Here is a 25,218-nt window from a genome sequence, read left to right on the forward strand (position 1 = left end):
TGTGGTTTTAAATTATGATTTATCGACACAGGTTTGCTAGCAGTAAAAGATCTGCAAATGACCATTTAAAGACAGTGGACAAAAGGTGGGTAATTCAATGGTGGAATTTCGCGGGGGGGGGGAACCAGGGAAAAACATTCCAAGCTGAGGTTTAATGAAGTAAAAGACTCGAATCCTCCTTGAAACACCCAAGCCCAAAGCATGATGCCAAGTGGACCACCAACGACAGTCTGTTATCTCTTAGCAGAGCGTCAGCCAGGGGGAGCATGCCATGGAGCCCGTGACTCAGTCCAATACAGCATCGGAGCCAGGACACCCGCCAGGATAGGTCACTGCTCTGGCAAGTAGAGACTTCCCTAAAAGTAGAGCTGCTTTGTATTAATTTATAGATTCTGTACATAAACTTGGTTAAGAGCAGACTGGTTCTGCGAGTATCGGAGTCTGGCTTGTGCGAGGGGCAGAAGGCTGTTGAGAAAACCAAGTATGAGAGAAAACCAAACACTTGAATTAAGCCATCTCTCTGTGAGTGCCTGAATGAGGGTAGAAAAAAGCCTGCATGCATGTCAGACCACCTACAGCTTTTCAGTAGAGAACAGCAGAGGGGGCAGAGTGTGGGGGGGAGGCTGGGAGGCAGGACCCGGGGCAGCCTCAGCCACCATCTGAGGACAGCGAGTCTGGTGACTGACTCTTGTCGTAATGTCCTCCCCCAGAAGTGTTTGTCCTTGCTACCGCTTGTTTACTCAATCACACCCATAAAGATGCATTGGTAGTAATAAAAGCCTCCGTTATTTTGAAAGTAGCATTTAGTAATTATAAAGTGCTTGTTCTGAGCTCTGGCTGTGGGCTCCGTGCCTCCTGCCTCATGTGGGCTACCCCCACTCACTGCATCACATCACATCTAAAATTAGGTAAGATGCTGTATCCCGTGAAGCACACAGCTCAGTGGCTCAGAGCTGCAAGAGCCGTACCAAGCACAGCGGCATAGCTCCCCAGTTAGGAAGATGTTTTCAGATGGATCACTGAAGAAAACCTAATGATGATCAGAAGCGTAACAGAGGTAAAGCGTCGTTCAAATCCAGGAGCTCCGGTTCAACCAAAGGTCAGAAAATGGGAGTTAGTCCTATTTCTTTTGGCATGTCTTCAGCTCTCTGTTTTCTGAACAATACGAGGTACATGGGGACAGCTGTCAATAGCTTCTCTACAGAGAAGCTTGGCCAGCGTTGGGCCAAATTATTCTCTGATGTAATTGCACTGCTTTCATAGAAATCATACTAGTGATGAATGTGGCTCCTCTTTACTTAGGAACAACAACAGAGCTCATGAGATTAAACATCCTTTCAGTGTTTTCCTTCTGATTAAAGCAGGTTTGAGTACATAGAAAATGCTGCAGGCTTAAGAAATGATAGCGTATTCTTTACCTTGCTCTGCAGCTTTGCTTCTCCTGCCCAGACTCAGCCCATAGCACCCATGCAATTTACTGTAAAAGTCCGTATTTCCAGTGCGCTGCTATCAGTTAAACATCTGGTGCACTTAAAATGCATATTTCAAAAACACTAATCTGGGGCGAGAGGGGTTAAAATGTAAAACTAGAGAAAAGCAAACTAGGGGAAAAGATAAACTTTGACAGAAACTTCAAGCAGCTAAGAAGTACTAGAGCTGTCAAATCATGCATTTTGGATTTGAGCTGAATCAAATCACAGAAGCAGTTTTTCAGTACTTCGTCTGAAAGCAATTTAGCTTTTCTGTGTTAGCAGATTATGCTGTTTTCAACAGTTGTTGGAGAGATGACTGATGAAAAGCATTTTCATTGTGGGTATGTTTCCAAGTATAGACAAAGCTCTTGCACTCAAACGCTTGGTTTTTTGTCCCAATCTGTCCTGAAGCTGAGAGGAGATGTGCTCTATCAAGCTCTGCGCAGCACCATCCCCTCAGGCCCACCTTCAGGGCTGCTCTTGGGACCCCAGACTTTTGGGTAGGAGATGGCTTTGAGTTTTTCAGGGTGCATCCTCAAATTACCAAGGGATTGGAGAGGAAAAAAAACAAAACAAAACAACAAAAAACAAACAAAAACCCCAAAACCCTGAGCAGAAATCAGTAGAAGGTGGGGGCTGTATCCTGGCAGATGCTATGCTGGTGCTGAGCACGGAGTTCAGGATTCAGTGGGCCTTCTGAACCTGGATCACACTCGGGAATCGGCCCACGGGTACATGAACGAGAGATAATTGTCACGTGAGCGCTGCCGGTGCGATACGTCCCTGTGTCCGACTGCGTTCGGAGGCTGGTCTGTGATAGTTTTAACTCTGGTGCAAACCAGCACTGCTCCTGGTTCTGTTGTAGTGCAAGTGCTGCAAGGTAGCACTCAGTAGCAGCAATAACGCTTTTGGAGGTTGTAAATTATGAATGACAGAATAGAACAATCGACAGTAAAGGCAAACGCACTAAGCTTGCAGTAATGGCATTTCTTATGTGTCCTGTCCCACGTTCCTCTGGAGTCAATGAAAAACAAAGAGGCAACCTGAAATCAAAGGATGTCAAACACTTGCAGCCATACAGATGGTTGAATCCTGTTTCTTCTGTTGCCTATCATTTTGGTAGAAACAACACTTTTAGTAAAATAAATACCCCCAAATTACTTCAGACTCCAACTGCCTAGATGGTCTTAAAGAAAATAATGCAAGAATTCACAAATAAATTTCCATTTCTGCAGGCAGCAAAATCTTTCCAGTGGAGCAAAGGTATCTGGAGCCCCAATTGTGCGTTTAATATCGAACATGATTTTTTGGGCCTTCTTCCACTAGAAGCTCACATACCAGAACTGCACTAAGCCTCCATCCCCAAACCCATCAGCTATAATTGCCCATGGACCATGTTTTCTATTGCAGTATCAGTGACCTTGCCTGTAATTATTCTTCACAGGGGAAGCTTAGCTCAGTCCTCCAAGTACTGCAGCAACTCTGAACAAAAATAACCCAAAAGTCCACAACAGGAAACTTTAACAATGGCAGGATTACGTGTCACCGTAAAACAAAGGAGCAACTGAGAGGGAGTTCAGGGAAAAGCAGCACCATGATTAGGTAACGGGAGGGACTGACTTATGAGAAAAGATTAAATGAGCTAAGCGATGACGAAAGGGTGAACAGAACAACTGCCTGCAAATGTTTGAAAGAAGAAACCATCCAGGACAGGGAGGGATTCTCTAAGCCGCTGCCAGGAGTGAAGAGTAATGGAAAGAAACCAATAAAAAGAAAATGAACGCAGCAGTCACCATAACCATTTCTTTAGCTCAAAAAAGAAACCCAGTGCTTTCGTCCATATGGAAACCTTGCTCATTTGTGCTGTTTTACTCCTCAGCCATATCCCCCAAAGCACGGGGCTAAGGCTTAAAATTACGTAATGGTGCAATATTGCTGAAATCTTTTAGGCTGGCGGCTCTGAAGGACCATGAGGGAGCTATGCCAGCAACCCCTTCCAGCTCCTGCCAGATTCAAACCCTCATTTCTTGAGGTGCCTCAGAAAGCCTCGAGGCTTCAGCTGAGGAAAGCAGCTCTGCATGGCGAAGCACTTTAGCAAACACTTTGGTCAAAGGATGAGCTGAACTCCCACAGCTATAAATTACATCAGCGATTCCCGAATGAGGAACCTGAGCCTGCCCTCGGCAGCCCCTGAAGCAGATGGGTCAGAAAGTACACAAAGTCAGAATTACCCGCAGCTCTCCATGGCAGACCTTCGGTCCACATCCCAGTATATATTTTTGCAGCAGAACAGCTGTGATGCCTCATGTTGTATTTGTTTCCATTAACTCCCCCCCAGGGGGCTTATATATTTGTCTGTCTTTGTTTACATATTTATACTGTCCCCAAGGGCATATGCATTCTGTCCCTAAGGTTAGGGGCAAGTCATTAGAGGGCAAGTACCACTCTCTGATGCAGAATTTGTCCCGTCTCTTCGTTCTGCCAGAGATGTAAATCTTTCTTGGAAATGTTGAACAACACTCCCTTCAAATATGCGGTTTCTTTCAGCAGCAGTTTTCAGTCTGCGCCTTTTGAATTGCTGGGCCAGAAGTTTGTGTTTCCAATTGTCACTCCTTGAGATGCTTTTCTATTGTTAATGCAGTCCCAGGCGCTTTACAGCCTGGTCTCTTTATAGCCTCTCCGCGGCCCTGTGCGGTGGGGCCGAGGTCTCTCCCCAACGCTTTCTGCTGCCATCCGCCAGCGCGGGGTCGGCCACGGGCGGCTCCCCCCCCCCTCCCCCCGTCATTAATTACTTCCCACGGCACCAACTGCACTTTGCGGAGGAGCAAAAGCATCCCCCCAGCCCAGCCCAGCCCAGCCCAGCCTGTTTACGCCGCGTTTCTCCGGCCGCCCCGCTGAGGGCCGCTCCAGCCGGGGATGCCGCGGGCCCTCCCGGAGGCCTCGGCCGTCGGTTACCGTTAGCGGTCCCCTCCCGCCCGGCCTCCGGGGGAGCGGGGGCGGGCGGAGCGCGGCTGTCCCGCCCGCCGCCGCCCGGGCCTGCGGGAGCGGCACGCCCGGAGCCCCGCCGCCAGCGGGGGCTGCCCGGCCCGGCCCGACCGGCGCCCCCCGGCCGCCGCCGCCTGCGTCAGCCCGGAGACGTGGCCCCGCGGCGGCGGGGGGCGGAGCGGCGGCGGGCGGAGCGCGGCTGCAGGCGGCCTCCCCGCCCCGGCCCGGCCCGGCCCGGCCCGGCCCTGCCCGCCGCGCTCAGCCCCTCGCCGCGCCGCGGCATGATCGCGGTCCCGCCCGGCCGCCGCCGCCGCCCGTGACCCCGCGCCCCCCGCCCGGACGCGCACCAGGTAGGCGCTGCCGCGCCCGGCCTGCCTCTGCCCGGGGCCCCGCTGCTGGCGCCGGGGCCGGGGCATCGCCGCGGGGAGGGGGCCCCGGGGGGACGGAGCCGCTGCGGGCCCCGCGGGGAGAAGAGACCCGGCCCAGGCAGCGGCTGCGGGGGCGCCGCTCTGCCCGCCGGCGGCATCGGCGGTGCCGCCCCCGTCCCCGGGCAGCGCCGGGGGAGCCAAACTTTGTCTGGGGTCGCCGCCGTCCCCTCCCCCGCGGAGGGGCGCCGGGAAGCGGCCGCGGCGGCCCCCGCATCCCACCCCATCCCCATCCCCGTCCCCTGCCGGGCGGGGCCCCCCGCTGCCGGGCCGCGGCGCTCGGGCGGCCCCGGGGGTGCCCCGCGGGGCGGCGGCCCGGGGCCAAGCGGGGCGTCCCGGGAGCGGGGTCGGTGGGGGCAGGGGGAAGGCGAAGCAGTCGCCCTGGAGACGGGCGGCTCCAGGGAAGCCCGTGTCAGTATTTTCCCTGGGGGGAAAAAAAAACCAACCAAACCAAACCAAACCCAAACCCCCAACCCAGCCCGCCTTGCGGGGAGGCTGCGAGCAGGACGGGGAGGCGGCGGGGAGAGGGGATGCGGGAGCGCGGCCCTTCTGCGGGGGCTGCGCCGCGGCTCCGAGCCCCGGAGGGTCCCGGCGGGTCCCTGCCGCCGGGTCGGGAGGGGAGCGCAGCCCCCGCGGCATTGCGGGGCGCCGGCGTTCGTGGCTCCGTTTTCGAAGAGATTAAAAAAAACCCCAAAAAACCCCACAACAATCCTGGTTTTAAATCGGTTTAAAAACAACCCTGCCTTGTCGCAGGGTGATGGGCGGTTTTGTTCATTATTCACGAAATGCAGTTTGTCCAGTTCACTGGAAAGAGTTGACCAAGCAAAATGAGAGGCTTATGAAAGACTGCTGAATGTATCCTACTAGAATTTCATTAGGATGAAAACGTTTAAAAGTGAGGAATTCTATTGTGCAGATAAGTATGTGAGTTATGCCTTGCCTTTTAATTTTTTTTTACTTTTGGAATAAGTACTTCCAGTGAGGAAAGCCTCAGTATTAAGAGTAGCAGCATCTGAAGGCACACATGTACATGTTTGCTCCCATAGAGCACTGTAGGCTTGAATGATGCTGTAAAAAACTGGACAGGCAGAAAGGTGCTTTGCAAGATAGCAGAGAAAAAGATGGCAACGTTGGAAATAAATAATTAAAAAAAAACCCCAAACCATCCCTTCCCAATTCAACCAAGTACGCATATTTCCGCTCCCCCCTGGTATACTAGGCCTGCTTTTACTTTTCTTTTTGGCATGATGAAAGCAGTCAGGAAGGTAGCACTCACTCCCCTGGCCTCACTCTCCTCCTGGAAATGCCTGTTTGCCCCCGTGGTGCAGGTCAGCATCAAGAGCCAGGCCGAGCACAGTTCCGAGTTGATCCTTAACTTTAACCTGGCCTTGGAGTCCTGCTGTCTCGCAAGTGCCCGTGCCCAGGGGCTGCCAGCAAGGCGCAGCAGCCTGGTGCCGAGCACCTGTGGTTTCTGAATCATTTCCTTTTCCAGTTGCATTCTGAGTTTGCTAAATGCGTGATGCAGTTTTCTTCCAGTCTGAACGCTAACGGGCCCCCGTGGAGGTTTTACTGTAATGTAACTTTCTGTGGGTTTTTTGTTATTATTTACTCTTGTAAGCGGTTTTAGAAAGAAACTTTCTGAAAGGCTAAAAAGCTAGTTACTTTGTATGCACGGTATCGGAAAAGGCCAGTGCTGGTTGTTGGCAAAGAACAAAATCAGAGACTGCTGAATTCTTCGCACAAGGTCCTTGCCTCAGTGTTCGGTGCTATCTTGCAATCGGTTCCTGTACCAGTTCAAGTGGATTTCCTGAGGCAGCCGCATCCCTCCTCGGTATCTGGTTTTTGAGGCCCGTAATAAGGGGCTCTGACTGGGAGGGGGGCAGCGGCCGGGCTGGGCAGTGGAGAGGGTTAAACAATATTCAGGTGGCCTTAACGTGACGACACAGTAAGACCCAAAATAATGAACTGGGCCAGAGGGTGCTGGGAGGAGCAGTTCCCCTGATTGTCCAATGACCTCGGTTGCAACTGGTTGAAGTGGCCCCTATTCACCACCAGAAAGGCACTTCCCAGCCCAAGCCTTTTTGAATGCTGTGGGAAGTAAAAAAAAAAAAAAAATTTCGATTACCGTCCAAACAATTCACAATAACAGGAGCTAGAGTTTAACTTTACAGGATTTTTTTCCTCTTTGAGAAAATTTAGCGAAAAGATATTGTCCTGATTGTCACAGAGTTGTGAAGGGCAGGGGAGGGGCTATATATTAAAGAAAACCCTGCAAATGAAACAATTTACCTCAGGACAAAAAAAAAAAAGAAAAAGAGAAGCCCAAAATACTTCCCTTAAAACGTTACTTAGTAAAGCAAAGAAGCCATTCTCCTTCCAAAATGATTTGTCAGAATGTTAACAAGTGTTGGATTTCACATGCTGAACATAATGGAAACTTTACTCTCTTCTTCATCCTTTAGCTGTTTGCCCAGGGATTTTGTGCGACAAAGCTCTGATGCAAATTCAAGCTATAGTGCAGTGACTTTTCCTGGGGTTTGTGTTTCTAAGACCTCTTTCCCACTAGGAAGATACTAGGTTTGATTCACCTTCTTGGGCATGTGCGAGAACGCCATTTGCTCCGTTGCTTTCATTCATAATACAGGGCAGGCATCACTCCCTTCCCATCCCAAAGTATCTTAGAGCTGTCTTCAAACCTGACAGACCCTGGATCAGCTTACCTGCGCTGTATTCATTTTACGTTTTAGTGCCTGACACAAGCAGCTAATCAGACACGGCATAAACTTTACAACCGTATCATCCAGAGAGTCGTAGGCTTGGACCAGGATGATTTTTTTGGGCATTTTTTTCCAGTGTGGAGGTTGTGTCCACTCTGTTTCCATCTCCCACGAAGGATTGATTTGCGATCTAGTGTTTGATCAGGTCAGATTTTTAAAAGGTAGGATAGTGCCGTGTATGTGCTTTGCACATTTTGCATTTGTTTGGGAGAATCCTGCATTAAGATACAGTGCGTGTTTTTTCTTGGTTTTAAAGTAAAACAAAGGCCTCCCCTGTCAGGGAGAATGGCACCCGTCTCCATGGAAAGTTGCTAACGCTGCTGTCACGGCGAGCGTACAAAGTTCCACTGAATTTGAACCAGCGTATGTGAAAACATTTGGTCCTGTAGAGTAGCATTACAAATCCATTTCTCTCTCTGTCAAAGTAAACTTTAACTTTTCCATTGACTTTCAGGTGAGCGGCATCCAGCCTTTTATACCAACTTCAGATCCTGGGCTAAACTATGATCTGCTGAAGATGGAGACGCTAGCTCACGTCTGCCTTCAGTGGCAATAGCACATAGTGGCACATAGTGATTTTGTATTGATGGGAATCCAAAATTCAACAAGCCAGCAATAAGACTGCTGAAGTGCTGAGAACGTTCCCGATTTTATTTACTCATCACTGAAAGCAAGGTGGGAGCTTGGATTAATTGCTTGCTCTGGAGCATATGGTGAAGCAGAGCACAGGTCAAGCCCTGCCCTGAGCGTGCAGCGGTGTAAGATCCTGGTATCTGTGTGATTTACAGTAGAATGCGACAGCTCGGGAGTGCAGGTTGGTGTCAGAAATCAGGTTTGGTGTTCTGAGCCGGCACCGCTAGAGATCTCGTTGTCCAGTTGATGTGAATGCTTGATGAGCTGTCTCAGGGGTAGATAGTTACCATGCAAGCTTATGGAAAGCAAGATGGATGCTCACAGACAATGTTATCGGAAAAGCCCTTTGTTAAGCGTGATGTGATTAAAAAGAGTATTTGCTCTTTGCCATCATTTACCCATGACAACGTAATTTCCAAGACCTGCACACCTGCTATAGTGTGGTCAGAACCGCCCCCCCCAGCAACTCCTTCGATCTCACAAAGTTTAGGCTTGGTGGAAACAGCCTTTCTTTCTGTTTTATGATGCAGCAACAGACTTTTTGGTGGAACAAGTTTAGAGCTAATCCCTCTTCCGTGGGCCACGGCTGGACACTGTGCTGAAAAAGTCCTATAAAGAATTTAGGCAGATAGTTCTGGTTTTCCACATCTCCGAAGTTTACGATCGTTACAAGTCATCCATGTGAATAGCAATTATGATTCTGTAGCTGTTCGTGTTTATCTTTGAGTATGTGTAGATCATATCCATTTTATGTGTTTAAATTTATTTATGTTAGTCTTTCTTATTCTTTCAAGAGTATGGATGAGACTATATGAGCTTTATTTTTATCGTCGGGGGTTTTTGTCACCAAGGATGGTTTGCGGGGAAGAAAATTCATCAGCTGTGTTTCAGGCTGAGAATATCTGTATGTTTATCCAGGCGTTTTGGGATCCATGTTTTATGAGACTATCGCCAAGTTTAGAAAGCTCTCTTGTGTAGCATGCAGGCAGGAGCAGAAAAGATCCTTTATATGAAAAAGTCTCACAAATCGTGAAAACAGGCATTTCTTGAATGTTTTTGGCTCAATCACTGCATAAAAAGTTTTTAACTAACTTTTCAGATGGTTGAGCTGCTTAAGACTCAGAATGGACCCTTTGTGCTTCCTGTCCCAATTAGGAATTAAATTTTAATTATATCAGCTGAACATTTTTTATTATGAGCACTTGTATGAGCCTGAGGCCTCTGACTATTCCTTCGGCAATGAATGGCACTGGTTTGTGTAATATTGTCTGTCCTATGACATTCTACGGCATTGTTTCTGTCTTCGTTATCTGAGCATGCTAAATAAGTGTTTGTGGAAAACCTGGTGTAACTTTGATTAAAACTTGATGTGAGTTTACTTTTCTCAGTCATTTAGACATACTTCAGAAGTACTAAAATACCGCTTACTGGATAGTTTCTTGCTCAGTGCTTTGGTTTGCTCTTAAAGGTTTTCACTAGCATTAAGAACATTTTGCAGCTCTGGAAAGAGGGCCAGCAGCTTGAGTGATAGCCCTGATAAACTAAGAATGTTACTCCCAGAGCTGAAAAATGGTAAGTATTGCCTTTGAAGTAGTCTTTGACATGGAAATGCGTAGTGTACTTTTCTTTAGATTTGGACAAATAGCTCAGCAAAGCCAAATCTCCACACAGGCCTATGTGCTTGGTACAGAAAGAACTGCTATTGATTTCACTGAGACTTTATCTGGCAGAATCTGGCCCTGAACAATTTTTTGTCTTCAGTCCAACCAAGTCGAAGTCAAATAGCTGCTGACAATAGGAAGTCTTTTTGGTGTGTGATACATGAAAATGTACTATGACTCAACTGAAACAAACAACAAAGTTGTTGTCTGGGATCCGTCGCCAAAGCAGCACTTACTGTACGTGTAGGTGGAAATTGCAGCGTATCTCTTGAAACGCGGTTTATTGAAGTTACTTCCTCTTTACGTCCTTTATGTCTCCTCTTTACATCCCTTATGTCTCCTCTGAATTCTGGATTCAGGCCTTTGAGCTTCCACTGCTGCGGCGGATGGTACCAACAGCAGAACAGGGGGATTCACTGCCGCCTCTGAATCCACCATGCTCCCTCCTGGGTGTTAGGCAGAGGGGCAGCCGAAACCGAAACGTACGCTGGATGCTTGCAGCGTGGGCCCCGGTAACTCAGAGGGAAAAGAATGGAAAAAGTCTAGGTGTTCAGCAAGTTTCTGGAAGTTACACCCTTTTCAGTTTTCTCAAGCAACTAAATCCCTGGTGATTCATTGGAGTCTTGCCCACGGTTGCGGACCTGCAGAGCCGGGGCACTGAGGAAGCTGGTTTGTGGCAGCTAGCGTAATGGAGGGCAGTTTTCCAGTAGCTGGGTTGTGACTGTGCTGGAGTTCAGGTGGCCCAGCCTGGCCTTCTCCAGTCAGTGCACCTGGAAATGAAACCCTGTTTCTATGCTGAACGGCTGTCAATGGCCAGTCTGCTTTCATCCGCATCGGCGCAGGTGAAAACTGCACGGCTTGCGCACGTTTTGTAGGACCACCAAAGTGTGGGTGCTGGAACGATGTCTTCTGTGGGCTGATTGTATTTTGTCTGCTCCCCAGATTGCAAATACCAACCGTGACACATAATTTCGGTAATGTGTAGTATGCAATCAAATTAACTCCAGTGGCTTTGCAGAGAAGTTTTGACATGCTATGAATTTAGACTCAACCATTGCAGAGAACTGGAAAAAGCAGTACGTTATGATTTTGTACTACCATTCCTTCATATTTCCCACCAACGGTAGTAAAGAAAGTAGATAGATACCTTTCTGTTTTGCAGCTGGAGAAGTGGCGGCATGGCAGGTCGATGTGGCATGCCCAAAGCAGGAGTACAGGGAGCCCATGGGGAGCCCATGGCCGGGTCCCAGTGGGGACTCCTGACTCACGCTCTGTTGTCCCTCCAGGCCACATTTCGTTGCCAGCCTCAGCCCCAAGAAGATGAACTTGTTTGAAAATACAGTAAACACATAGACTTTTAAAAATAACTATTTGGATGCAAACGGTTTGTTTTTAATGGCTTTCCAGTTCTTTAACATGGGATTTATGTTTAAGCAACAGCATTGTTTGTATTTCTTACTTCAGAATGATGGTATTTCTTCCTATGAAAATCTCCCTTACAGTCAACGGAACAAAAAGTAACCCAGCATGTTTGAAGAAGTGGCAACATGTGATACTTTTTTGCTATACTCCCAAATAGCCAGCACTCAGAGTAGTTCTTCCAACCAAAAAACTTTTGACAGTTTGGGGTTTTTTTTTTAATTAAATTTTATACTACAGGAAACACCAGTGGCTATAAATCCTAGCAGGGAAACTGATCTCCTGAAATGCCTCAAATATAGGGAGAAGTTAGTAGCAGAGCTATTATCATATGTTACACAGGAACTGACCAAGCACTTACACTTACCAAAATGCTGGACATTTTGGTCAGTGCAAACATGTAGCAAGATACTTACCAAAACCGAATGTCGGGGTAGTTCAGAAATTATTTCACTGCGTGTACAGTGTGTGTGAGAATGCACAGATAAGGGCGGAACATCAGCCTCTTGGGAATTAGGAGTTGCTAATTCCAGCCCTTATCATCTTATTTCCCCCTTAGTCTAATCTCAGTTTTCCAGACTTGGTGCCTTGTCCCTGGGTCCACTTTGAGTCCTCTCCTGGTTAGGTGATGACGTGAAGCAGGTTCGTTATCTGTGATCTGTGGTGCCAGCACGGGCAGTGCCAGGAGCTGAGAGGCTCCTGGACATGCACTGAAGATGAAATGTTCAGCTACGGAGATCAAAGGGCACATGCAAACCCACAGTTTCCAAAGGTTTATAAATTAGCCAGCTGTGGGCAGCTGTTCACACTGCAGTAAAAAGTGCGGCCCCAATACACAGGCCAAATTTTGGGGCATAGGGGGTCTGGAAAGTTTAAAATAAAAAGACGCAAGTTTCGTAGTGTGCACAGTCCAATGTTGTTCCCCTAAGCTTGTTTCTAGAAATGGTTTGAACAATTGCTGGCTAGATCTTCATTTAAATTTTGTTTTAAATTGGCAGGTTTTTCCTTATGGTCGTTTTGGGGACCGAATCCCACCCAAAAATACAAATTTGGCAAAGTTATAATCAACAGAAAACATGACTGATGGTGGTAGTACCAAGCCATTTTCATGCCAGGCTGTGCCTGTCAGCCCCAGCTGGAGGAGACTGTAGCCCTAGGCCCTGGGGCTCTGCATTGATCAGTGATTTTGTTTAAATCGGGTGTTTTAAGAACACATCACCATGAACCTGACTGCAAAACTCCCTTATCCCTGCTTATTTAACCGTCTCTGTGTGCAGTTCCCAATCAGGCAAAACAAGAATGCAAAATTCTGCTTTTCAGTGCAGCCTCAGGCCCTGTGCTGAGAAGCACTGTAGCTTAACTTCAGCTCCTGGCCCAAGGCGGCCAAGGCCAGACAGCACAGAACCACCTGAAAAGCAACTTTATGGTATTTATGCAGAGTAACAAATGTTTACAACTGAGGACAGCGGGCTGTGGTGTTTAGGGTGTGCAGTGCCATGTCCCATGTAAAGCAAAACCCACTGGAGTGCAGCCCCTGCAGATGCGGCCTGCAGCACTCGGGCTTTGCTGAGTCCCTGCTAGCAGGTCACAAGCTCGTTGTGTGTTAAATATGTGCTGTGCTCTGTTCCTTTAATGAAGATGAATATGCAATAAATCATGTATGGGAACAAACCCAGAGACCTACTTGCAGCACTATTCCCAAAAGGCATTTCATAATTTATCCTAACACATGCAGTATGTTTAAAACAGCCAGGAGGGCGGTTTTTGCCTAGCCCAGCACTTTCTGCTTTCAGTAGATCTCTGATGTGAAAGACCAAGCAGTCCCAGTCTGAATTGTCTCTTGAGGACATCTCAGCCTTGCCCCTTCCCGGCGTACTCAGCCGGGCTGCGGTTGTGGCCCTGTGGCCACCAGCCCAAGGCCCCTCACACCAAGGGGAAAGCTCCTTCCCCACGGGGGGGTCAGGTCCCTGTCCTGGGACTTGCTTGGACTCTGGGCCACTCTCGGTGGTGCTGATCCTGCGCCTGAGGAGGGTTGATGCGATGTCAGGGAAATGTGGTTAAATGTCAGCCGGCTAATCATTTAAACATCTTTTCTAGTCAGCTTAAGAAACCTCACCAACTTTTTATGCTTCCCAGTTGTAAACGTCACTGTTTCTGCTGTGTTGTCTCTCTCCTCCTGCTCCGTTCCTCCTCCTTTTTCCCTCTGGTGTGTTGTTCATACCCTGCCCCTTCGAACCAATAAATTCTGGATGTTAATTGCCTGTCCAGCACCCAGGGGCCCCGATTCTGGTGTGCGGCTGTGGTCGTTTCCCTAAAACAAGCAATGGATGACAGTGATTGCTTCAACACATGGCAACATGATTGAGTAACCACTACTGGAAGACTAAAATAGCGGAGGGCTTGACTTCTGGTGAATAACACCTGTAGCTTGGCAAACACAGCTCTGGCAAGTCCTGGTCTCCCGCCTACAGCGCACAAAGCAGCAGTGACGCCGCTTCTCTGTCGCGTGAGGGTCAGCAAGGCGCGGGGACAGGCCTTTGGGCTTTGCTGGGCAAGGAGGCCATAGCTGGGGCTCAGGCTGGCTGGTGTCAACAGGTAATATTGAGGATTGCCCGTGGAAGGGCGCAGACCAGTCGGCAGCTTTCCCAGCAGCATGGCGTAGGCGGCCCAGCAGACACCTTGCCTTGGCGGGGGGCGGTGGTGGGAGCTGCTGGGGGTCTGCCTGGGCGAGGAATGTGCGCTAGCAGCCCTGCCGCAGATGAGATAAAGGCAGGGCCTCTCAATTATTTCTTTCCATTTCACTCAGTGTGCTTTTTTTAATCGCAGTGGCTCTACAAACTGCGCCTGGAAAGCTGAGGTGGGAGCGGCGCAGCGGTTCTCACCGGTAACAGAGCGCTCTCCGGCAGCGTACCCTCTGGCTCTGCCGAGGGCTGGTGTCAATCCACGCAGTTACGCTCCGTAAAATGAATGAAGTTACTCTGTGAGAATCTGCCTAAAAATAGCAACCGTCACCTAGCAATAGCTGGAGCGTGGGGCCTGGAAGCTGCTAGAAGCCAAAAGCGGTTTTGTTCGGGGTTGTACCAGAGGGGCACTTCTCTGAATATTAATATGTTTTTTTTCTTGGTGAAGCGTCTCTCGAGATGCAAGATGAATACAGCTTGGTGAGGGGGTGTATCACACACATCGCAGACAGGTCAAGTATATAACGTCCCCAGGCGTTTGCCCATGTGGCACGGTGGGCCCTGTCCCTGACTGGGGTCCCTCGTGCCCAGAGAGCCCCGGCAGCGAGCAGTGCCAGCCCGGGCACGCTGTGCCGTGGCTGGGGAGGGCCGGTCCATTGGGTTGCTGTCGCTGGTGGAGGTAGGGTAGCTACAGCTACAGCTGGAAACCGTGCTCGTCAGCATCTCTGCGCCCATTCACACAGAGGCCCTGCTGACACAGCGCTGGTGGCAGAGGTTCGGCCACTGCCCGGCAGCCCCGGTGTGCCGCTCAGCCCGGGGGGCACCAGTGCTGCAAAGGCAGTCCCTGCCCAGACCCCCCCCAGGCTGCCTGCCCCAGCGTCCTCTGAGCCGCCAGTGGGCAGGAAGCTAATTAATTAATTTCCTTTATATTCTGCAGTGCACATCATGCAGATTACCCCATTTGTAAAACATACTCGTTTTTCTTTTTAGCCGTGCTGGCAAGAGCCATCATTACTTCCGAACTGTCCCCACCACTTTTCTTTATTCCCTCTGATGAAGGCCAATTGCTGAGAAGCTGGTTTGCTCCACAGCGCAGCCATTTCACAATCATCCTTTGATTCAATCGCTTGATTTATTACGTCTAATTTGTTTCCAATACTTTTCTCTCTGACTTGGATCTATTTATTCTGCTTAGCTCTTTTAGGTCACATTAAGTCGTTGTGTCTCGCTCCTAATCACCCATGCATTTGCTGATTCCTGTAGTTGGTTCTTCTGCTGGAGTAAATATCACACCTTCCTTATACCTGGGTTCCAGTATTTCATCTTATTATCACATATTCATTTTCGCTGATGAAGTTTTCTATATTTCCTAGAAAATTTAAAATAATAATAAAAGACCGTACTAATTTCTCTCCCCCCTTTTTTTTTTGTTTTTAATTTTATTTAATCTGGCAAACCATCAGCTCTTTTCTGCAGAACTTCTTAACAGCCAGTACAACTTTTTTTAATCCAAGTTCCTTTTTTATTTCCTTCTGGTAGCTGAATACCAGATGATTCATCTCATGTAAGGTTTTCTTTTCTCTAGAGACTGAGGGTTATTAGAAATGCAAGAGAGGGAAAGAGTTCCGATTTTAATTGAAAAAAATATCCAATATTTAGAATTCAATATTTCCTAAAGTAGGTTAGAATAGTATTTAACATAAGTCAGACTCCACATTTCAGCTACAATGTATTGTGCCATTAAATAGCATTTTGAATGTGAGTGAACTGAAATTAGTAATGCTGTCTTAATTTTCACCAGCTGAAACATCGAACTCCTTTTCTTCTATCTCCTTGTTATAAGAAGAGATAAGAATCTACAGTAGATGGTGTACTGTCCCAGAGATTGCTGTGATTTGGGCTGCAGTGTGCCTTTTTAGCATCCCTGTTTTGATTTGTTTAAATTAATGATTGACTGAATCACTTTATTTTGTACAGACCTGTTTTGTGTGTGGTTTTAAACGAGTCTGGCAGTGGTACGGCGTTGGGTGTAGCAGTGGGGAAGAGCCGGGCTCCGGCCATGGCCAGGAGGGGGGTTTCAGGATTGCTCTGAGCCATGTGGACCTGCTGTGTCTTTTCTGAGGCCTCAGAGCCACGGCTAATAGATGTCCTTTCAGTCACTGGACAGGCCAGAACGGAAAAGAAACTAGAGGGAAGAGGGAGACAAATAAAAAGAGATTTCATGTCTTTCTGTTTTGCCTGCAGATACCAGCAGCACTGGTAATCCTAGGCTTCTCTGCACTTCTTTGCAGCATTTTCTCTTTATTGCTAGTGCAGCAAGGGGAGAAGCAATAGGGTTTCTCCAGAGGATGCTGGAAAACGGTTATCCCACTTCTTCATGTCCAATCTCCATTTAAAGCTTCTTATGAATGTCTTTTTTCCTGAAGTTGAAAAATATTGTCTGTCATTAGACATTGTTGGTTTATTTACCATTATTATGTGCAGTACCATTGCCATCATTCAGTAACATTTGTTTTCTATTTTTAACAATAAAGAAAACATAAGTGGCAGACAGATTTTGATGATTTGGTGTTGGACTGCAAACCTTCCAGCCTTACAGATGGGTTTTCTAGCATGGCTCAGAGAGGCTTTCTGTATGCAGGTCTCCCTCTGCTTGGCCCATTAACCAGGGTAACAGTATGTGCACTCTACTAATGAGGAGTCACACTATGCAAACAGCAGCCTCTAAAGGGAACAAGGGATCAGAGCAGCATGGTTTTGTGGTGCTAGAAACTATCCGCCTTCATCTAAATTCCCCACACATCACTTAGAAGAAGTAAAGCAAATATATAATACAACAAAGGCCCCTAAAAATACAGAGTGAAACCTATGAAATGCAACAGCCAAATTAATTTTTGGTCTTGAAAACTGTCCCTGCACACTAATTTGCAAGATAGTTTCCAGTCCCATCTGTTGTCAGGCGCTGCCCGTGTTTCAGTACTGCCGACTTTCATAACACCATGGCTCAGATCCACAGAGCTGCTTAGACATCTAACCAGCGAGAACTGGGTCTTCGCGTATTTTGGTGCATGTGAGCATTCGTGTTTGCTCAAGAGGCTCCACTGTAGGAAGCATGATTGTGTCTTATCTAACACTCGAATTGTATATACTTTTGGAAAAACCTTACAAATAGGACCCCTAGAGGCTGTGGCATCAGAAGATGAAAAAGAACCCATGCCATTATTAAAGAGGGGAAAAAAAAAAAAGAAAATGTCACACCCTTGTGATTTTAAAGAAAATGTCAAACCCTCATGATTTTAAAGCAATCTGTTGATACTTATTCTTGGGTGCACCGATGGCATTCCAGTCAGCTAACTGGCCTCAAAACCTGAGCCGATGGCGATATATGTGTTACAAAGCTTTGAGCAGGACTGTTGCATGACAACTGATTAGCTAACATTTGTATTAGTATATTCCTTTAAGAATTTTCTATGGTTTTCAATGCTTGAGAGAAAAAATATTTTTTAAAGCTTGCCAGCAGCTATTGCCAGTCACCTACATTTTATGTGGAAATAAAAAAGAGGAGGGTAATTCCTTACCAATGGCTGTGAAATGCACGCGGGTATGAGAGAGAGATGAGTGCGTGATGGTCTTCAGCTCAGGCGCCACTGGGAGCTGCCAGCGGAGGGTTTCCTCTCCCCGGTTTCAGCTGAAGGAGTGCTGGGCATGTACTTAAAGCTGCATGGGGCACCTCTAATTTATGAGATCCATTTTTTCCACCAGTATTTCTAAAAGAAAAGTGAAAGGCAGTAAAGGTTTGTCCCAGCAGCTACCTGAGCTGTTCTCTTCTGTAAAGGTCGATCTTCCCTGATGCGTCTGCTGAGCATTTGCAAGACAGGCACCCAAAACTCAGAACTGCAGCTGCTGGCTGCATGTAATTTGATAACGAATGCTGCATTCCTTCGCCACCACTGCAGCAATTCAGGCCTGTTGGCATGGACGCTGCCGAGCCTCCAACCCGGCTGCATGAAGTCAGGCTTGCATCGCCATCGTTTTCACTGATGGTCTATTAATCTGCAAGTGCTGCAGAGGACAGCCTGCCTTCCTCTTGGGGACTGCCAGCTGTGCGAGAGGTGTGTGCGATTTCATCTGGCTTTGCGGCACACATCCTGGGGACAGCTTTTAGAAGGGCAAGAGGCTGAGAGACATTCTCCTGCCTGGCCAAGTAGTGCTTAAAGCAACACGGAAGGGTTGCAAGAGGAGAGGGGAGCAGGGTTAAGAAGCTTTTATGCTACCCACTCAGAAAGCTGCAAAGCCCCAGCCCAGCTGCTAACCCAAGGTCATTAACAGATGCCACCTTGTGCCTTTGAGGACTGTGGTACCTCCTGAGCATCAGCTGGGCAAGCAGAGGCACAGCAGTCCCTGAGAAGGTGTCGAACTGAGCATCTTTCCACTCAAGTATGGCCAGTGTAGTGGGAGTCAGTTATAAATTCTTGGGATGGCCGTACGCTTGTGATGAATTGCAGCCGTTAGGGCCTGAATCCTTCCCTGCCAGATCCCTGGCTCTGAACGAACTGAATCCCTTAAGTCCCTGGGCAGCATATCAGCAAGTGTGCTCTTATCGCTAAGCCTGCGCACAGCTGGATGGCACCAAACCCACACTAATGGGTCCCAGTGCTCAGCTGAATTGGGATTATAGACTCTTCCAATATTACTGTAATATGAAGTGATTGTGGTGAGCATTTACAATATTAGTTAAAGGACAGATTTTGTAAATTGCCCTTGGGAGTATTTTTGTTCCATTCCCATGCAAATTTATCTTTCCATCATAACTTACCGGGGAGTTTCGGCACTGGTTTGATCTCAGGGATTCAATTACACAATATGCTGTAGGCTTTAAAATCAGTTGCTTTGCCTGTACATGCTCATGTGTTAGCTGATTTTTCAGAGGAGGTGATGATGTAAGCCTCGACATCTGAGGTAAAGATAAAGCCCTTGATCTGCTTGTAGTTTTGGTTAGCTGAAGCACTTCAGAAACTTGCACTCAAAACATAGTAGATTTAAAACTGCAGTGAGTATGCACAGAAATATTCTGAAGCATCCCTGAAACCACTATGAATAAAATGGAAGTGAATGAAACATGATAGCTAAAAGGGCCTGTGAAATTTGAGCGCAGGACAAGCCTTTTAGCCAGACCTTGGAGATCAAGGCTAATGTATATGAAGCTGAATGTCTCTGTCTACAGAACAGGCTGATTTTCGGGGATTCAGAAGGCCTCATTGACCCATCAGATATGGTGGGAGTCAATGCAGAGAGGGATTTGCCCGCCTGCATGGACGGGACCCCGGTCCTGCTCTCCCTTCCTCACAGGAGCTGCAGGAGGGCAGCACGAGCATCCCTCTTCTGAGGCGGGGTGGCAGAGGGACCGCTTGGGCGGTACCTGGGAACTTTTATGCCACATCCTGGGCTTCTCATTTCCAGATCAGCATGTTTCAAACCTCACAGAAGTACTTTCTTGCACAGACTGAGGGGTACGGGCTGCAGGAGGCTGAGCGCTGGCCTTACTCTTTTGCAGGACGATGATTCCCGTGACCGAGTTTCGCCAGTTCTCGGAGCAGCAGCCGGCGTTCAGGGTGCTGAAGCCCTGGTGGGATGTGTTCACGGACTATCTCTCCGTCGCCATGCTGATGATTGGTGTGTTTGGGTGCACGTTACAGGTAAATCAAACGGGATAGAAGCGAGGCGGGTGCTCTCGGGGGTGCTGAAAGAACACCACAAACAAGGAAGGGCCTCAGAAGGATGGTGTCACATCTTGTTTTATCTCTTGGGTTCACCATGAACAAAGCGAAACTTTGCTGGTCCCAGGATTAAAGCTTGTTTAGGTAGCAACATCAAATAACACAGACCAGACTTTTAGCAGCTGTAAATCAGGAGAGTTGCGCTAGAGTTGGTGGAACGGTGCCAGCTAAGATAAAAGCTGTTGGTTTGGCTTGTGCCTGGATGCCTGTTTTCACCACAATTTGACATAACAAAGCAGACGATCAACTTAAGCTATTATTTGTTACCATTTTTCTGTTTAGAAGTTCGAAAAATGTAATTTTGTAATTTCTGTTTTTCTTTATTTGGCAAATATTAATATTCTTCCTGTCTCTATGCTTGAAGGAGGTTTGAAATGGATGTGTTTATTTTATTAACACCACCCACAACTAATATTATGCCTCTTCCATTCCAAAGGATCTCTGAGGATGCTTACACATAAACAATTGACATTACTGTCAATCACTGTTAGTTACATTTTGCTGAAGAGCCAAAAGCTGAAAAGAAATGGGAAGTACTGTTTGGGATGGACTCCACAAAAGTAGAAAGTTATAGTACTAGTTCAAACATGGATCTCATGTTTCTTGGCATGACTTAGAATTGGTGCTGAAGGGACACATTGACAGAGCTCTTATTTCAGGGGCATTTGCTCACTTACATGGCCCAAGATTTTCACATACTATGTCCCAAATTTCACATGAAATCAACTGTAGATTTGCCTGTATTCTCCGTTTTCAAGTCTTTTCAGTTGAAAAGATATGACGTCCATGTTTAAAAATCTCTTTATATAGGGCCGAATTTTGCATTAGTAACTAAGTGTTTGCTTAGGCACACAAAGTAGAACATCTGTTATTTTTAAGTTGACCTGCTTGATTGGATGAAGCACACTGGAAAATAATGTGTGGAAACAATGCAAATAACAGGCGATTTTTTTTATTCCAACTTGTTACCAGAGGCATGAATCCAGGGTGTAAGTAATGGTGTATATCAGAATAGCATTTACAGACAAAGATTAACTGCAGGAGTTTTTGACGTGTCAACAGTTACGGCATTGATATTGTTCAAAACACATCTGGTCTCATCTCAGCATCTCCTTGCACCAGGGTGGATCATCAAGGAGGATCTAATGGTGGTAACTCTTGTTGCATACCCTATATTTAGTGCTTTCAACAACCATGATGTCAAAGGATGCATCTACACTACAAACATTCTTAGTTTGGGCTAATCCCAGTTAGTCATTCAGGGCAAATAACAGAGCTCCTTGGTTTATCACATGGATTAGCATTTTAAATTCAGACCTATAGGGAGCCTTGCATTGAACTCAAACTCTTATCCCAAGTTAAACCAGAGGCGATTGGTCCCTAAAGGCGCTCTGACCTCAGTCTGTCAACATGGATAGCCAGCCCCAATTAAGAAAGTTGCTTGTTTTTGCATTATAGACAGACTCAAGGACAGAAGGACAGAGCGACTTTTTTTCCCACAGCTGTGTGGTATATGGACTCTATGTATATGTATGAGAAACTGAATAAAAGTGATGTCCATGAGCACACGCGCACAGATGCCGTCAATTCTCCATTATCCCTATTTGTCTTTATTAAGACTGAAGATTAATAATATCCCAGCATAGATATGCCCACGTTAGCTCTTTGTCAGCCATTTTCGGTGTCATGAGACACCAGTGTGAAGGTACAACCACATGAATGCAGTTATGCTGCTTTCAAGCCTAAGCTGTCTCTGAACGTTGTGTAGCCAGGATGAATACACCTGGCAAGAACAGGCTTTCTCTGGGGAGAGCAATGCAGGAGATCCCTGGTCTTTTCTGGAAGCATTGCCCACACTTTTCCTTTTTCTGGATTATCTCAATGCCCTCTTATTCAAATTATGGAAAGCTAACCATAGGTGAAAAGGGGTGACCTAGTTCTTGGCATATAGAACAAGTGTCTTGTTGGGAATAATAATAATAATAATAATAATAATAATAATAATAATAATAATAATAATAATAATAATAATAATAATAGCACAGCCTGTGGGGCCAAGTGCCAGGCTGTGGGGAGGAATGCCTGGCAGCTGGAGGAACTCCAGGGACAGCTACCCATTGGTGCTGCCACCATTGTTGGTACATCAGTTTAAACGATATCTTTTTGTGTGTTTCAGGTCATGCAAGACAAGATAATATGCCTTCCAAAGCGCATACAGCCTTGCCAGAACCAATCTAATAGCTCAAATGTGTTTAACACAATCCCAGATACAACCCCCCTTCCTCCACCCAAGCCATCCACCCCTCCAGCTACAGTCGAAATGAAAGGACTGAAGACTGATTTGGACCTTCAGCAATACAGCTTTATAAATCAGGTGTGCTATGAACGTGCCTTGCACTGGTATGCCAAGTACTTCCCTTACCTTGTCCTTATACACACACTGGTCTTCATGCTGTGTAGTAACTTTTGGTTCAAATTCCCTGGATCGAGCTCCAAAATTGAACACTTCATTTCAATACTTGGGAAATGTTTCGATTCTCCCTGGACAACAAGAGCCTTATCCGAAGTGTCAGGGGAAGACTCTGAAGAGAAAGACAACAGGAAGAACAACATAAACAAGTCTAATACTATCCAGCCAAGCACCGAAGGCACTTTGGTCAAGACACAGTCTTTAAAATCAATCCCAGAGAAGTTAGTCGTGGATAAGGGAACACCTGGGGCATTAGATAAGAAAGAAGGTGAACAGGCCAAAGCACTGTTTGAGAAGGTGAAGAAGTTTAGACTGCATGTTGAGGAGGGTGATATACTCTATGTCATGTACGTTCGCCAGACTGTACTTAAGGTAATTAAATTCCTTATTATTATTGCTTACAACACAGCACTTGTCTCAGAAGTTAATTTTACAGTAGTCTGTAACGTTGATATAGAAGACATGACAGGATATAAGAATTTTTGCTGTAACCACACGATGGCACATCTATTCTCTAAACTTTCCTACTGCTACCTGTGCTTTGTCAGCATCTATGGCCTCACATGCCTTTACACACTATACTGGTTGTTCTATCGTTCGCTGAAAGAATATTCTTTTGAATATGTTCGGCAAGAGACGGGAATTGATGATATCCCAGATGTGAAGAATGACTTTGCTTTTATGCTTCATATGATCGATCAGTATGATCCTCTCTATTCCAAGCGATTTGCTGTCTTCCTGTCTGAAGTCAGTGAAAATAAGCTGAAACAGCTGAACCTAAACAACGAGTGGACTGCAGATAAACTGCGACAGAGGCTACAGACGAACTCCCATAGCCATTTGGAGCTGCAGCTTTTCATGCTGTCTGGACTACCAGACACAGTTTTTGAAATTACGGAGCTGCAGTCTTTAAAACTTGAAATAATTAATAATGTAATGATACCAGCAACCATTGCACAGTTGGACAACCTCCAGGAGCTCTCGTTGCACCAGTGCTCTGTGAAGATCCACAGCGCCGCCTTGGCGTTTCTGAAAGAGAATCTCAAGATCTTGAGTGTCAAGTTTGATGACATCAGAGAACTTCCACACTGGATGTATGGCCTCAGAAATTTGGAAGAGCTGTATTTAATTGGCTCCCTAAGTCATGACATTTCCAAAAACATTACACTGGAGTCTTTTCGGGAACTTAAAAGCCTTAAAGTTCTTTACATAAAAAGTAATTTGTCCAAAATCCCACAATCTGCAGTCGATGTTTCAAGTCACCTGCAAAAATTGTGCATCCATAATGACGGCACTAAGTTAGTTATGCTCAACAACCTGAAGAAGATGGTCAACCTGACACAGCTGGAATTGGTTCATTGTGATTTAGAGCGCATTCCTCATGCAGTCTTCAGCCTTCTCAGTCTTCAGGAATTGGATCTAAAGGAAAACAACCTCAAATCCATTGAAGAAATAGTAAGCTTTCAACATCTGCGAAAACTGACAATCCTAAAGCTGTGGTACAACAGTATAACGTACATCCCAGAGCATATAAAGAAACTCACTAGTCTTGAGCGGCTTTCCTTCAGCCATAACAAAATAGAGGTTCTTCCATCCCACCTATTCCTATGCAACAAAATCAGATATTTGGATTTGTCTTACAATGACATTCGCTTTATCCCACCTGAAATAGGAGTTCTGCAGAGTTTACAATACTTTTCCATTACTTGCAACAAGGTGGAGAGCGTGCCAGATGAACTATACTTTTGCAAAAAACTTAAGACTCTGAAAATTGGGAAAAATAACTTGTCAGTCCTTTCACCTAAAATTGGTAATTTGGCATTCCTTTCCTACTTGGATATTAAAGGCAATCACTTTGAAATCCTCCCACCTGAGCTCGGTGAATGTAGAGCTCTAAAGCGGACTGGTTTCGTTGTAGAGGACACCTTGTTTGAAACGTTGCCTTCTGATGTCAGGGAACAAATGAAAGCTGAATAACTAAAACTTCCTCTCGCTCAGTTTTACAGAAATAACGCTTCTACCAAATATGCTGTAGAAAGTGCTTACTCCGAATATGCATTCAGTTTGTCATTATTTTTTTCTTTTTCAAACAAATCCTTTCTGTACAAACAAATTTGGAGTAAGGAGTACATATATTTTTAAATAAAATTTTCTTGTATTTTTTCACTGTTTTAAGATATTTTTTAAGTTGGTTTTGCCCTGAGAACAAGGGTATCTGTAACTTAATTTTTACTGGTAAAAGTAAATGGGTTTATCTGCTGATTTTTTTTTTTCCTTTGCCTAATCCCAACAGGGGAACTGTGTGTAAGCTGTATGCTTTGGGTTGCATAATTTGTAATAGAGGATTATATTGTCTTCCTGGTTATTGTTAATCCCTTAGGACATGGTCTTCAACGGGTGGTGCTGCAGGTGTTGAATGCCCTGTTTCCTCTTTTCTTCAGTGGCAGTAGAAGGTGTTCAACACCTAGCAAGATCAAATCTGGGTTGACCATCCTTTTTTATTCATGTCATGCTTTTCTCGGATGGTTAAAGCAAGTAGAAAAGGTTCTTTATGTATTTTAATGGATCTGAGGGAGCATGCAGAACTCCTTCAGGGCCTTTGACAAGCTCAGTCTAGCTCTCCGTTCACACACGGCGCCGAGCAGGAGGCACCGACTGCGATTTCCTCTCTGGTGCAGGAAGAGTAAGGTCACAGTTCACAGGGGAGTCAGGACCAAAGTGACTCACGTTGAAGATTTTCCAAACAGTGCAAGGGGATGCGGCTGCCCGTTTCCTGCTAACTTGAAGGGAAGGGGTGCAATGAACTCACTGTGTTGGAAACGTCAACCCAGCGAGATGAAACACTATCATCTTGAAAAATCCCCATCCTCCACTAAACACCCCATCCCACAAGGGAGACAGTGCCCTCTGCCCCCCTC

The 25,218-nt window shown here is 46.5% G+C and overlaps 1 protein-coding gene across 1 annotated transcript; it reads left to right on the plus strand.

The window, feature by feature from the left end:
• Window positions 1–4,683: 4,683 nt before the first annotated feature.
• LRRC8C (leucine rich repeat containing 8 VRAC subunit C) lies at window positions 4,684–24,463 on the plus strand. The gene is made up of 3 exons (XM_082313543.1): window positions 4,684–4,807; window positions 19,608–19,749; window positions 22,007–24,463. The coding sequence occupies exons 2-3, from the start codon at window positions 19,612–19,614 to the stop codon at window positions 24,275–24,277; spliced, it is 2,409 nt and encodes an 802-aa protein (XP_082169669.1). The 5' UTR covers window positions 4,684–4,807; window positions 19,608–19,611; the 3' UTR covers window positions 24,278–24,463.
• The last annotated feature ends 755 nt before the right edge of the window (window positions 24,464–25,218 follow it).

This window comes from Platalea leucorodia (genome assembly GCF_965183815.1).
Source record: "Platalea leucorodia genome assembly, chromosome: 5".
Classification (NCBI taxonomy): Eukaryota; Metazoa; Chordata; class Aves; order Pelecaniformes; family Threskiornithidae; genus Platalea; species Platalea leucorodia.